General features: G+C 39.0%; 1 protein-coding gene across 2 annotated transcripts; it reads right to left on the bottom strand.

Moving 5' to 3' along the window:
* Positions 1-2,018: 2,018 nt before the first annotated feature.
* OR4F6 (olfactory receptor family 4 subfamily F member 6) lies at positions 2,019-6,856 on the bottom strand. Of its 2 annotated transcripts, XM_070274001.1 has the most exons (2): positions 6,844-6,856; positions 2,019-2,947 (listed from the first exon to the last, which is right to left on the bottom strand). In XM_070274001.1, exons 1-2 carry the CDS (start codon positions 6,854-6,856, stop codon positions 2,019-2,021), a joined length of 942 nt encoding a protein of 313 aa, XP_070130102.1.
* Positions 6,857-12,667: the final 5,811 nt, after the last annotated feature.

A 12,667-nucleotide genomic window follows, 5' to 3' on the forward strand; every position in this document is an offset into this window, starting at 1 on the left:
CAGAATGCCAGTCTAATTATGAGGAAAAACTCAACAAAGCCAAATCGAGAGACATTTTAGAAAATGCCTGACCAATACTCCTCATAGCCATCACCGCCATGACAAACAAGGTAAGACGGGGAAACTCACAAACCATAGGAGACTAAGGAGACATAATAAATAATGTAATGTGGTATCCTGGATCCACTCTGAAACAGAAAAAGAACAGAATGGAAAAACTGGTGAAATCTAATTAAAGTCTAGCGTTTAGTTAATAATTACATACCAGTGTCGATTTCTCAGTTTTGGAAACATAAGATGATAACATTAGAGGAAACTGAAACTAAAACTGGGTGAGGGGTATATAGGAACTCTCTGGACTATCTTTGCAACTTCTCTGCAAATCTAAAATTATTCCAAAATAAAAGCTTCATTAAAAAAATAAGATGATAAAAACAAATTTAAACTAGGATTGAATAGATTTATTAAGTGAAAATCACTTACAAATATTTGTTGAAACTCTATTTGACAAATGGACATTCAAGGTACAAAGGGCGTAATATAATGATGCACGTCAGTGAAAAATTAACAGTCCAAAGGAGACATGACACTCAGCAACTGAGGGAATAAGATCTAAAATGACAGAAGACAGCAAATGACTAAGTCTGTTAACCTAGATTTGGATCTTCCATATATTTGTTTTATGATCTTGAGCTAAGTAGTTAATTTTCCAGTAGCTGAGTGTTTCTAAAATAGAGAAACTCTGTGAGATGATTTATAATTTAACATTCAAAAACTGGATGATCTTAATTAAATATTAATAATTTTCTAAGCAACTACATGTGCTGTATAAGCTGTATAACACATATGCTGTATAAGCTTTGCAAGTACATGTGCTATATTGTCTTTCAGCTCTAAAGTACCTGTCTATGACGCTGTGTGATGCAGGGACTGGGGCTCTGCAACTACATTTCTTTTTTGCCAGCTCTACCATTAGAGGGCACTAGAGGGAGATTGCAAGTCTGGAGGAGGAAAAGGGGACTTGCTCATTGGGCTTTCTCTCTGCTCACTGAGCCTGTGAGCATTACACAGCCACGCTCTTCACTTCAGCAACCTTGGTTTCTTTTCAAAGCAGGAGCTGAATCCAGTTACCGTTTTTCCAGCACTGGAGGAACTCGTCTCATCACACTCTCCTCAGGGACACCTGTGTTACCCAGCAGCACCTCTTCCTCAGGGGTTGTGTCCCCGCCCCACAGGCCCTCCTCTAAGCTCAGAGAGTCTAGCACCAGCCAAGCAGCATCCCCTCCTCAAATATTTGAGATTCAAGTCCACAGGTCCTTCCCTCAAGCTTTGAAAAATTTTTTTGTTTAAAGTTGTAGTAAGTCTAACTTCTTTCTTTATTTTCCATCTCTAAGGGTGAAAGCTGCTTCCTAAAATGCTATGTCTGTGACATCTTAGAGTTTGTTCTTTTTTTAAATAACTAGTTAACAACTTTATATTTAGTTAACAATTCTTTATATCAAATTTTCTCTGTTCAGAAAAACTGTATGGTTTCTGTCTCCTTACTGGCCCCTGAAAAAGCCAGATTAGGAATAAAACAATGAGGGAAGCTAACAGATAATGAGCTGAAAAGATAGAAAACAAATCAGCTGTATGGTAAGACAAATCAGATGAAATAAAATTTAACACTATTTTTAAAGTAAGATAGTTTATTCAACATAGGAAAAATAGAAAATAGATAATAAGGCACATATTGATATTCAAAAGGGGTCGTTTAACATTTATACCAGTTCTATTTGGCACTGTATTGATGTAAGACCACTGGTGAGATAAGAAAGCCACGACCTTTAGTCTTTAAGTCTCTTCTATAAGCAGAGTCCAGAGATTGATATCACAATTCAATTAGAAGAGGGAAAAAAAATAGGATACAACAAATATTAGTATATAGTGACATTCTGGTTAAATTTAACTACCTTATTCAGTACATATCCATCTGAAATTCTGGTATACTTTTTCTTTTTTATACATCCTCTGTATATCTAAGAGATTTTACTGTAATTGATGACCTGAGTGCATAGTTTTCTCATTGCCACTTTCATCTCTTTATTCCTAAAAGTGTAGATGACTGGATTTAGAAAAGGAGTGATAACTGAATTAAAGATGGCAAGGAATTTATCCAAATGTGATGTGGGAAATGGCCACACATAGAAAAAGATTAATGGCCCAAAGAACAAAACAACCACAGTGACATGAGCTGACAGAGTGGAGAGGGCTTTGGATATACCACCTGAAGATTTTTTCTGAACAGTAGCCAAAATAAAGATATAAGAGATGATCAGAATTAAAAAGGAGGCCACAGAAATAAGGCCACTATTGGCAGTAACCATGAATTCCAGTGTGTATGTTTCTGTGCAAGCAAGTTTCACAAATCGAGGAAGGTCACAAACAAAGCTGTCTAGTTCATTAGGGCCACAGAAAGGCAAGTCTACAACAAAAACCAATTGAGTCACTGAATGAATAAGACCAATAACCCAGGAAGTGACTAAAAATATAATGCACCTTCGTGGGCTCATGATGGTCAGGTAGTGAAGAGGCTTACATATGGCAATGTATCTGTCAAAGGCCATGGTGATGAGCAGCACCATCTCAGTGCCCCCACTTGTGTGGGTAAAGAATATCTGAACTATACAGCCCCAAAAAGAGATGGTTTTGTGCTTCCTTAAAAGATCATAAATCATCTTGGGAGGCGTGGAAGAGCAAAATATCAAATCCATGATGGAAAGGTTGGCCAGCAGGAAGTACATGGGGGTCTGTAAATGAGGGTCGGAGGTCACAGTTAGCACAATGAGGAGGTTTCCCATCAGGCTTGCCACATAGAACACAGAGGAAAAGAGGAAGAGGAAGAGCTGGATCTCCCAGGAGTTGGAGAGTCCCACGAACACAAACTCAGACACAACAGAGAGATTGGCTTCATCCATTACCTCTGCCAGCAGTGACTCTCATGCCACCTGAAAGAACAGAGTAAGGAGAAGCTGATGTAAAAGAAATGGCACCAATCTTAATCTTGGGAAGTTCAACAGTTGTCAGAAAACTAGGCAAAGGCCGATGTACGCTTTTGGAGACCATTTTAATCACAAAGCAATATACATATATTCCTCTGTCGTATATTTCATTACCAAAATATGTTACATAGAATAAGGATCCTTTTACTTGTTCGAATGGGTAGTTCTGTTGTGTTTTTAACTGTCATTGTTTCATAGTCATATCTCATATATGACTATAAAGTAAAAGGATTTTATAAGTAACTATGTGAAATAATTAATTGAGTAGATTTCCAAATTTGGACATCTCTCAGTATATTGATACCATAGCTATGATCACATTGGCAAATTCTTTCAAAATCCTTTTGAGCATTTTTTAAGACCTGAGATGTAAATTTCTCTTCCCTGTAAATTAGGAAGACAAGATGAGTTATTTAGAAGAGTGAGGGAAAGGTAGGCATAGACTATGTCAGAATAAGGCACTCACCATCCCAGAAGGGGAGGATAAGTGAGAGAAAGTGACCCAATTATGTGCTCTGTGGAGGAGATTCTGACTAGGGGTTCAGAGAGGAAAGAATGTGGAACCAGAATGACAACGATGAGTCACAAATCCCAAGCAGAAGTGAAAGAGTAAGAGTGAAAATATCAGAGGCTTTACACATGGCTCTGTTTACTTACATATAAAAATACTTAGCCTCATTCACGATTAAATAAATGCATACTAAAATAGCAAGACACTAGTTTTGTCTTATGAGATTGGCAGAGACGTACACATTTGACAAAATTCAGGGCTTGAGGGGAAAGATGGAAACAGGTAGTCTCTTAACTGGTGGTGGGAGAGTAAGCTGGTAAAACATTTACCAACTTGGCAATACCTTCCAATTTTATTTGCTCATACACTTTGATTCATCTATTCTACTTCTAGAAAAAAATCTCTGGATATATGTATGTGTGCATAGGAACAAAGCAGACAAAGAAAAGATACAGAGATGTTTAGTGAAGCATTGTTGCCTCTAAGAGCAAAAATATGAAGAAATCTTAAATGTGTAGAAATAGGAGACTAGTTAAACAATTTCTCTTAGATCCTTCCCATGGAATACTATGAAGCCATTTAAAATGCTAAGGTAGACCTAAATATACATACATAGGGTAGACAGTAAGAAGGGGGAGGGAGCACTTTGCATTCATCTTATCCCATCGGGCTTTTAAAAAATTATATAAATAAATTACGTATGTAAAATGACATAATGAAACAATAACTGGATAGAAAATGCCTAGGTGGATACACACCAAAAACCTGTTAACAATAATTGTCTCTAAGAAGTGGACTTGATAAAATGATGCAGGAGAAGGGATCTTTCACTTTTCACTTTGTGCTCTTACCTACTATCTTAAATTTTTGCAGTAAACATATATTTATTTCACTTTTACAAGAAGGTCATTGTATGTGAATGTGGAAAATTTACACAATTTTTATCCTCAGAGATTTAAAGCTTCCAAAGATAGAATCATAATGTGTTGTGTTTCAAAATTAAAACAAGGATCAAAGCTACTCCTAAGATATTCAGAATTAACCGTGTTACTCCACTCCTCCCCATACCCCGCAGCCTAAGCTAAACTACTTCCTCTTCCCTGGAGGCATACTCAAGCGGTAGCTACCCTCCCTCAGACACACACTCAAATATCCCAGCTCACGGTTTGGCTTCCCTCCACATTCTTCACTCGGCCTGCAATGCCCTTGCCTTCATTACGTTTCTCTGATTCTTCCCATTCTCCAACAGCCCACTCTGCAAAGCTCCCTCCATGACATCCTCTTTATACTTTTACTTTTACATGCGTTAGGTAAAGATACATTTTTCCTAAATTGTAGTAACAAAACCCAAAACACTAATAATAATAGTGTTATATTAGTGGTCTAACAAAGACCACTATTTTAATTTTCTATCACTTAAAGTCATTTAAATATGATTTTAAAATGTCTTTCTTATACATTTTCTTGATAATGATATAAATGATATTCATATTCATAAAAGTAATTTAGTTTGGAATCAGTTTGGTTCTTTTCACAGGGATTATCATCAGTAACCTCCCCAATGATGCAATGCATCAAGCAAATAATTGAATTCTAAATTACTCACCTGAAACCTGAAAGTTATTCTACCAATTCTTCCAATTCCCAATCATGTCCAAACACTTTTTAATTTTTACATAAGACTTTATTTATCTTACAAAAAATGGATCATATTTTTAAATATCAAATTAGCAAAGATTAAAATTTAGATAATTCCTAGTATTGGTAATAAGTTGGAGAAGAGGGTTATGCATTCATTGGTGGCACTGCTTCCTAGCAGTCTTCCATCTTCTGTCTACACTGAAAACTTGAGGTCTCTAGGTGCCATACTTTGTATGTGTCTCTACCAAATATCTTCCCTTTTAAACAAGGGCAGAATAATAGTTTAAATCTGATCTTCCCAGTGAAGACAGGGTGAAGCTGTCCGCTTAACTCACTTCTGCAAAAGGAAAGCAGCTTATCAATAGCGATCAGCAACTGAAGCCCAGTGTGCCTTTGTAGTGTCCTGAATCCCATGATTTTCTTTCACACAGAGCACTCACTTCCGCTCACACTCTCCACTAAAATAGAAGAAATCAGAGGTTCCTTAGAGATCATCTAGTGACCAGTTGACTCTCTTCCCTGCTCAGGTCTGTTGATCCTTGTGCTGGCTACACAATAGGAAACAAAGTATAAATACTATGGACTTACCACCAATTCAAGCAAGGCTGACAACTCCGAAGTATTTTTTAAAGTAGATCATTATTTGGAGTCACTCAGATAAAGATTTGTACTCCTCTCTTTCCTAACCTTAATCTCAAATTACTAACAAGGTTTAGTTTAAATTAGAATTACTGGGAAATAATAAAGTTGGCAAAAAATCTCAATCGGATCATCCTAGAGGTTTCTCCACTAGTTGACTCTTCTTGAGATGGGTAGAAGGAGCCGATGACACTATTCAGAATTACAAAAAGATGTACAAGAATGGGCACTGGAGCTACTTGTGCCCAAAATGGTGGTTACTGCTATCAATGAAGCAAGCCTTGTAGAAGGTTGTTTTGCCAGGACTTGAACGAAAATTTGCTACTGACTGTAAAATCCTCTTCTTTTGGAGTTAAGGAGATCAAGGTACAGAGAGGATAAACAACTTTGCTGAAGCTAAGGAACAGGTTGCTAGCAAATTTAGAATTAATATATTTGACCCTTGGCTTCCAGGAAATCTAGGTTATTTCCACTACACCACACTTTTGTTACTGTGGTGGTCTAACATTTGCCTCTGGTCTGTGGCCCAGGAAATCTTAAGATATCAAAGCTACTTTCTTCAGCACTGCCCAAAATTCCTTATGTTTTACTCCCATTGGACTCAGATCTTCTGCTCCTACTTTATTCTTTGCCTGGAGATCAATGCTTAAGCCGTCTGTGCAAAAGTCACCAGAATAACTTCTCCAATATGGAACATGAAGTCATGATTTGACTTCACTCATCTTACTGTCTTCTGTATTTTGGTTGTGATTTTATCTGTTGCAATCTCCCTGTTGGATAACAGAATTGAGTCATTTCTTCTGGTTAATTAGATTCCACACCGCCCCCACCGCACCCCCCCCCCCCCAGCCCCGTGTAAGTCTCCACTTGAAGTTCTGATCTGCATCAAAGACCATTTCCATTCATTTAACCTACCTGGACCAACACCCAAATGATCGTGAGTTAGAGAACCACAGAATACAGAGCTCTGTCATTGAAATGTTATCAATGCCTGGGAAAAAAGTGCCATACATAACACCTCCATAGCAGGAAAAGAAGCTAATTAGCAGCACTAAAAAGCTACTTAAATGCTGCTGTAGAGACCTGAGATCGCCATCCTGAGTGCGTTTAGCCAAGGGAATTGTTTCCTAGGACCACAGAAATCAGGTCACAACAAGAAAAGGAAAATGCTCTTAATGGGTCACTAGAGAGGAAGGAGGAAGGGAGACTATGGATTTTTTTGAAAATTACAGATTTTTATGTTATTACCTGCTTGTTTTCATTATTTGTGAAGGAAGAAACTCCATAAGAATAAAAGTATATACCTTCAAACAAGTGATAATAATGCTTATTTTCTCCATAGGAAGGAAGAGAGGGAGAGAAAGAGGAAGAAAAACAGGCCTCCATTGTGGCACTAGAATGTGATTCATGTCCCATTAAAAAGGATAACTAAATTAGAGGTAATAGGATATACAGATGGTCTATCAACAGTTAGTTAGTTCTTTTTATGTGTGTGATGTGGAGAGATGAAGAGGATGTTATAACAGCAACAAGAGAGAGAGGATCAACTAAAAATGCTAGTGGAGCTAGGATGAAGTAAATCACTAATAGTTCAATCTCTTATAGGTCAGCTTCTTAAAAAGAAGCATCAACACAACAGAAAATGTGCTCTCTTTATATTTTATATCTTTACATCAAATTATGCAGAGAGTCAGTGAAAGGGCCACTGATGAACTATGATCATAAAGAGTACTCTACATCAGTTATCCATTGCTATATAACAAAGTAGCTTAAATCAATAACATTTTACTTGCTCATAAGTCTGCAATTAGGGCTAAGCTCTGCTGGGGAGGCCTTCCGCAGTCTCACCTGGGCTTTCCCATGAGGCATCAGTTATCTCGCAGTTGGACTGGGGTTGGAGGTTTTAAGATGGCCTCCTTCACATATCTAGGGACTTAATGCTGGATATTAGCTGGGCCTCTCTCTCCAAGGCGTCTTTTATCATTCAGTAGTTTTGTCCAAGCTTCCAAACAGGGTGGTAGGAAACATTACAAGAAGACGAAGGCAGAAGCTGCAAAGCAAACTATGCTTAAATTTTGTAATTCATGCAACATCACATTTACCACACTCCGTTGGTCAAAGCAAGACACAAGACCAGGCAGTTTAAGGTTGGGGAAATAGACTCTTGGTAAGAGGAGGTAAAAAATATTGTAGCCATGTTTTTCAATCAGCTACAGATTCCATAACTTCCCATTCTGGTTGTGTTTTGCAGCTACATGTCAGTTAGAAATAACTTTAATATAGGGACCTGATATGTGTCAATACGACTCTAAGGTGCTGCTGCTCCGACTTTACTAACTCGAGGAGCATCAGCTCTCTTCCTTTCCTGATTTTGTCTTAGATTCAACAGATTCGTAATAATTTTTAATTTTCTTAATGAGTTTACTTTCTGATACTATATATGAGACTAGCTTATGCCACATGACCTTCTAGAGTCTTCTGTGCCCAGGAGACCAGCTTCTTAATTGTCAAAGAATATTCAGGAATGGTGAGGCAGAGACAGAGTCACATTACTTGATTTGACAAGAGCCTAGAGGTCCTGTGGGAAAGAAACTTCTCACCGTCAACAAATGAGATGGGATATATACAGAACTGTCTGATGAACTTGAGGTGTCCAAAGGAGGGCAATCTGATGCATCTGAGAGAAAGTCACTATGAAATCAGAGATGTCTGCCAGAGTAGGGCAAACTAAGCAACAAGGCCTGGTGCTACAGTGGACAGTAACTCAACGTGCAGAGCAAGGGTGTGCATGACCACCCTCTAACACAACGTCTCCATCCTTTCCCACACCACCCCAGATTCCTGCATGTCCCTGTGCTCTCTGGAAATGATAGGGCTGTGATACAAGGAAAGACCTGTGCAACTAAAGCTCAAATTCCTTTTGTGGGAATCACTTCCCACAGAAGAGGCTGTGAGGAGAAGCACCAAGCAAGAAACGGCCGACAATTCAGAACAGGCTCACAGTGTTTCAGGCCATGGTATGTGGACAACTCAGAGATCAGCAATTGGAGAGAGGTGGGCAATGACCCAAAGAGATGGTCTTGGACCACAGAGTGGCCTCTCTCCTTGAATCAGAAAATGGCTACAGCGTGGCCATCAGAACAAAGGGTCTGCCCTCTTTTTTTTTTTTTTTTTTAAAGATTTTATATTTTTCGTTTTTCTCCCCAAAGCCGCCCGGTACATAGTTGTATATTCTTCGTTATGGGTCCTTCTAGTTGTGGCATGTGGGACGCTGCCTCAGCGTGGTTTGATGAGCAGTGCCATGTCTGCGCCCAGGATTCGAACCAACAAAACACTGGGCCGCCTGCAGCGGAGTGCGCGAACTTAACCACTCGGCCACGGGGCCAGCCCCAGGGCCTTCCCTCTTTACATGATGACTTTCCCATCCCACTACACTAGAGAGAATACTTGAGGAGGAGACCCTAAGAAAAGGGTAAGTTTCTGATTCTCATGCAGCTCAGAGAAATGAGACTTGGAATGTTGTGGTAAATGGGACATATTAGTACTCTGTAGATCCTGCAGCCTGGTATTTTGATTGTCTTATTTTTACTTTGTTGACTTGATTCTGTGCCTGCTTATAAAATAGTGTGATGACATTTATTAAAATATTGAATGCCTAGATAAATATTTTACTTACACCAGTATTATTCTAACTCTTTACCAACAAAGATATTCAAAGCCCACATTTACAAAATGTATGAATTAATGTGGGGAAATCAATGAAGGTTTTCCTTACAAAATCCTTCATTTATGGCTGAGAACATTTGTGGCCATAACTCATATAAATGCCTGTGAAGAAAGCCTACTAATATCTGTCCATTTAAGACTCTATATATTCTACTTAGTAGTGCCTTATAAAGCAGACATGCACAATTATTCTTTGTTATTATATGTGGCAGCTATGATTATTAATTGTAGCCATAAGAAATCAGTGGGGTTTGGGGAAAAATCCCACTTTCTAGTTAGTTCCTACTGCCAGTTGGTTCACTTAATAAGTGAACATTTCACTGTAATCAAAGCAAATTCACAGTAAATTTGTCTCTTTCTGAAAAATACGTTCTAAATTAAACAATATTTAGCACCTGTGTTGCTGTCACCCTGGGCAGAGGCACTGTTGATTTGCACTAGGGCAGCTGCAACAGCCTCCTTTTCCTAATCTTCTCCCTTAAATCTATCCCCAGGAAGAAGTCGGAATGATATCTCTACTTTGAAAGTGTTTCCAATAAAAAAGCATAAGACAAAAGGGAGAGTGGCAAAAGAGAAGGCTGAAGACTACACAAGGACCAGATGATGAAGGCTGTGAAGTCTCATTCATGAGTCTAAACTTTCTCCTGAGGGCAATGGGGAGGCGTTGAAGGAATAAACAGGCAGTGATGTGGTAAAATCTTAACTGTAGAAAGCATAGTTGGTGGCTGGGTGGGGGTTGGATAGAAGGGAATCATACTAACTACAGAGAAATCCATTATGAGCCTACTTCAATAGTTTGATAATGGTCCCTGAGCTATGAAAGTGACACTGAATAATGAAATAATTGAAGAGACTCAAAAAATATTTAGGAAATATAATTTATAATCCTTAGTAAGTCACTGGATGAAGAGGATATTTTGCCTGGGTAACTAGTGGGACCAATCACTAAGATGGGACACTAGTATAGAAGCTAGTTTTGAAGAGAAAAGTGATAAATTCGACTTGCAACAGGTTGGGTTTTAGTTATTAGTCAGGCATCCAAGTGGCAAAGTCCAGTAGGCATCTATATATATAATACATGGCAGTCGATTAGCAGAGATATCTGGGCTCAATATTTGTATTCTGGTGTCATAAGTACACAAGTATATTTGATGCCAAGGAAGAAGGTAAGATCAATCAAGGAGATTGTTTAAAATGAAAAGAAAACAGGCCTGGGAGAGAACCCTAAGGTACACTAAGATTTAAGGGATAGTCAGAGGAACAAAAAGTGACAAAGAATACAGAGAAGAAATAGTGACAAAGAATACTGAAAGAGCCAGAGACAGAAGGAGGAACACTATGAGAGTGATGGGGAAACGTACATTTTGAAGAAGACAAAGTTATCAACAATGTTGAATTCCATTAAAAAAATCAAGAAAGAAAAACACTGGACTAAATATCAAGGAAGCCATTAACCAAGAGTAGCAAGGAAGAATAGTAAGGTCACAGCAAGGGTTTAATATTCTCTCAAGGTAGGGGTCGGCCCTGTGGCAGAGTGGTTAAGTTCGCATGCTCTGCTTCAGCAGCCCAGGGTTTCATGGTTCGGATCCTGGGCACGGACATGGCACTGCTCATCAAGCCATGCTGAGGCAGCATCCCACATGCCACAACTGGAAGGACCCACAACTAGAATATACAACTATGTGCTGGGGGGATTTGGGGAAAAAAAGCAGAAAAATAAAAGATTGGCAACAGTTGTTAGCTCAGGTGCCAATTTTTTTAAAAAAAAATTCTCTCAAGGTATTTGCCTGGGAATGAGGGAAACAGAGATTGTGGTAGGCTAAAAATGACTCCCTTCAAAAGATATCCACATCTTAATCCCTGGAACCTGCGAATGTCACCTTTATGGTCAAAAAAAAAAAAAAAAAAAGAGGAAGTCTTTGCAGATGTGATTAAGTTAAGGATCTTGAGATGGTGAGGTTATCCTGGATTATCCAAGTGGGCCCTAAATGTAGTCACAAGTGTTCTTATGAGAGATGATCCACAGAAGATGCAAGAGAGACAGAAGAGGAAGAGGCAATGTGATCACAGAGGCAGAGATTAGAGTGATGCTGCCAGAAACTAAGGAACACGTATGATCACCAGAGGCTGGAAGTGGCATGGAAAGGATTCTCCCCTAGGGCTTCTGGAGGGAGTGTGGCCCTGCTGACAGCATGACTTCAGCCCAGTGAAACTGATTTGAGACTTCAGGCCTCTAGAGCTGTGAGGAAATAAATTTCTATTTTTTTTAAGCCATCAAGTTTGTGCAAATTTGTTATAGCAGCCTTAGGAAACTAATACAGAGATTAATCTACAATTAGAAATAAAGTAGATTTAAGGGAGAGGTTTTGTTTTGTGATTTTAAGCATAAGAGAAATGTGGCCATATTTGAATACTGATATAAAGAAACCAACAGAAAGGGTGGGTTAAAGATGTGGGACTGAGTGGGAGTAATTGATGGAGCAAGGTCCCTGAAGGAGTAGAGAGGGATGAGGTTAGAACTCATTCACAGAAAGGGCCCTGTGCCTTGATTGTCCTGACTCTGCCTACCCAGTCAAATTCTCTTTCCTTGAAATTTGAAATTTGCCATGCCTGTACTAGGTCACAACAACGGCTGCCACCAATGTCTCAGTCTCCGGAGGGTCTCACCTTTCACCGAGAGGCACCCACAGCCTACGAAGGAGAAGTGAGTGGTGAGGTGGGTGGCCAGGTGTGTCTGGGAATAACTATACAACTGGAAAAGGAGGACAGGTCAAAAATCGCTCATTCCAAATGAAACAACAATACAGCCTGAATGAACGCCTAAGATAGTGAGCATGAAACACAAAAGTAGTAAAAGACCAAGAAAGGGAATCCAACTGTAGATAATAGATAGAGAGAGAGAAGCAAGTTGAGTACTAAGGAGCTGGAGGGTTTACTCTGGTGTCTGATATAGCAAATGTACCCTTAGGAGAGATGCATTGGGATCTCAGGAGAAAAATATGTTCTAAAATATGGTCAGCGCAAAACAGGAATTCCAGGAAATCCAGACCCTAAAATTTTTGTACTTCCAAGAATTGCCCAACCAGAAGAAGAGGCTATGTTCTGAAAA

Source organism: Equus caballus, chromosome 1, assembly GCF_041296265.1.
Source record: "Equus caballus isolate H_3958 breed thoroughbred chromosome 1, TB-T2T, whole genome shotgun sequence".
In the NCBI taxonomy this organism is placed as follows: domain Eukaryota; kingdom Metazoa; phylum Chordata; class Mammalia; order Perissodactyla; family Equidae; genus Equus; species Equus caballus.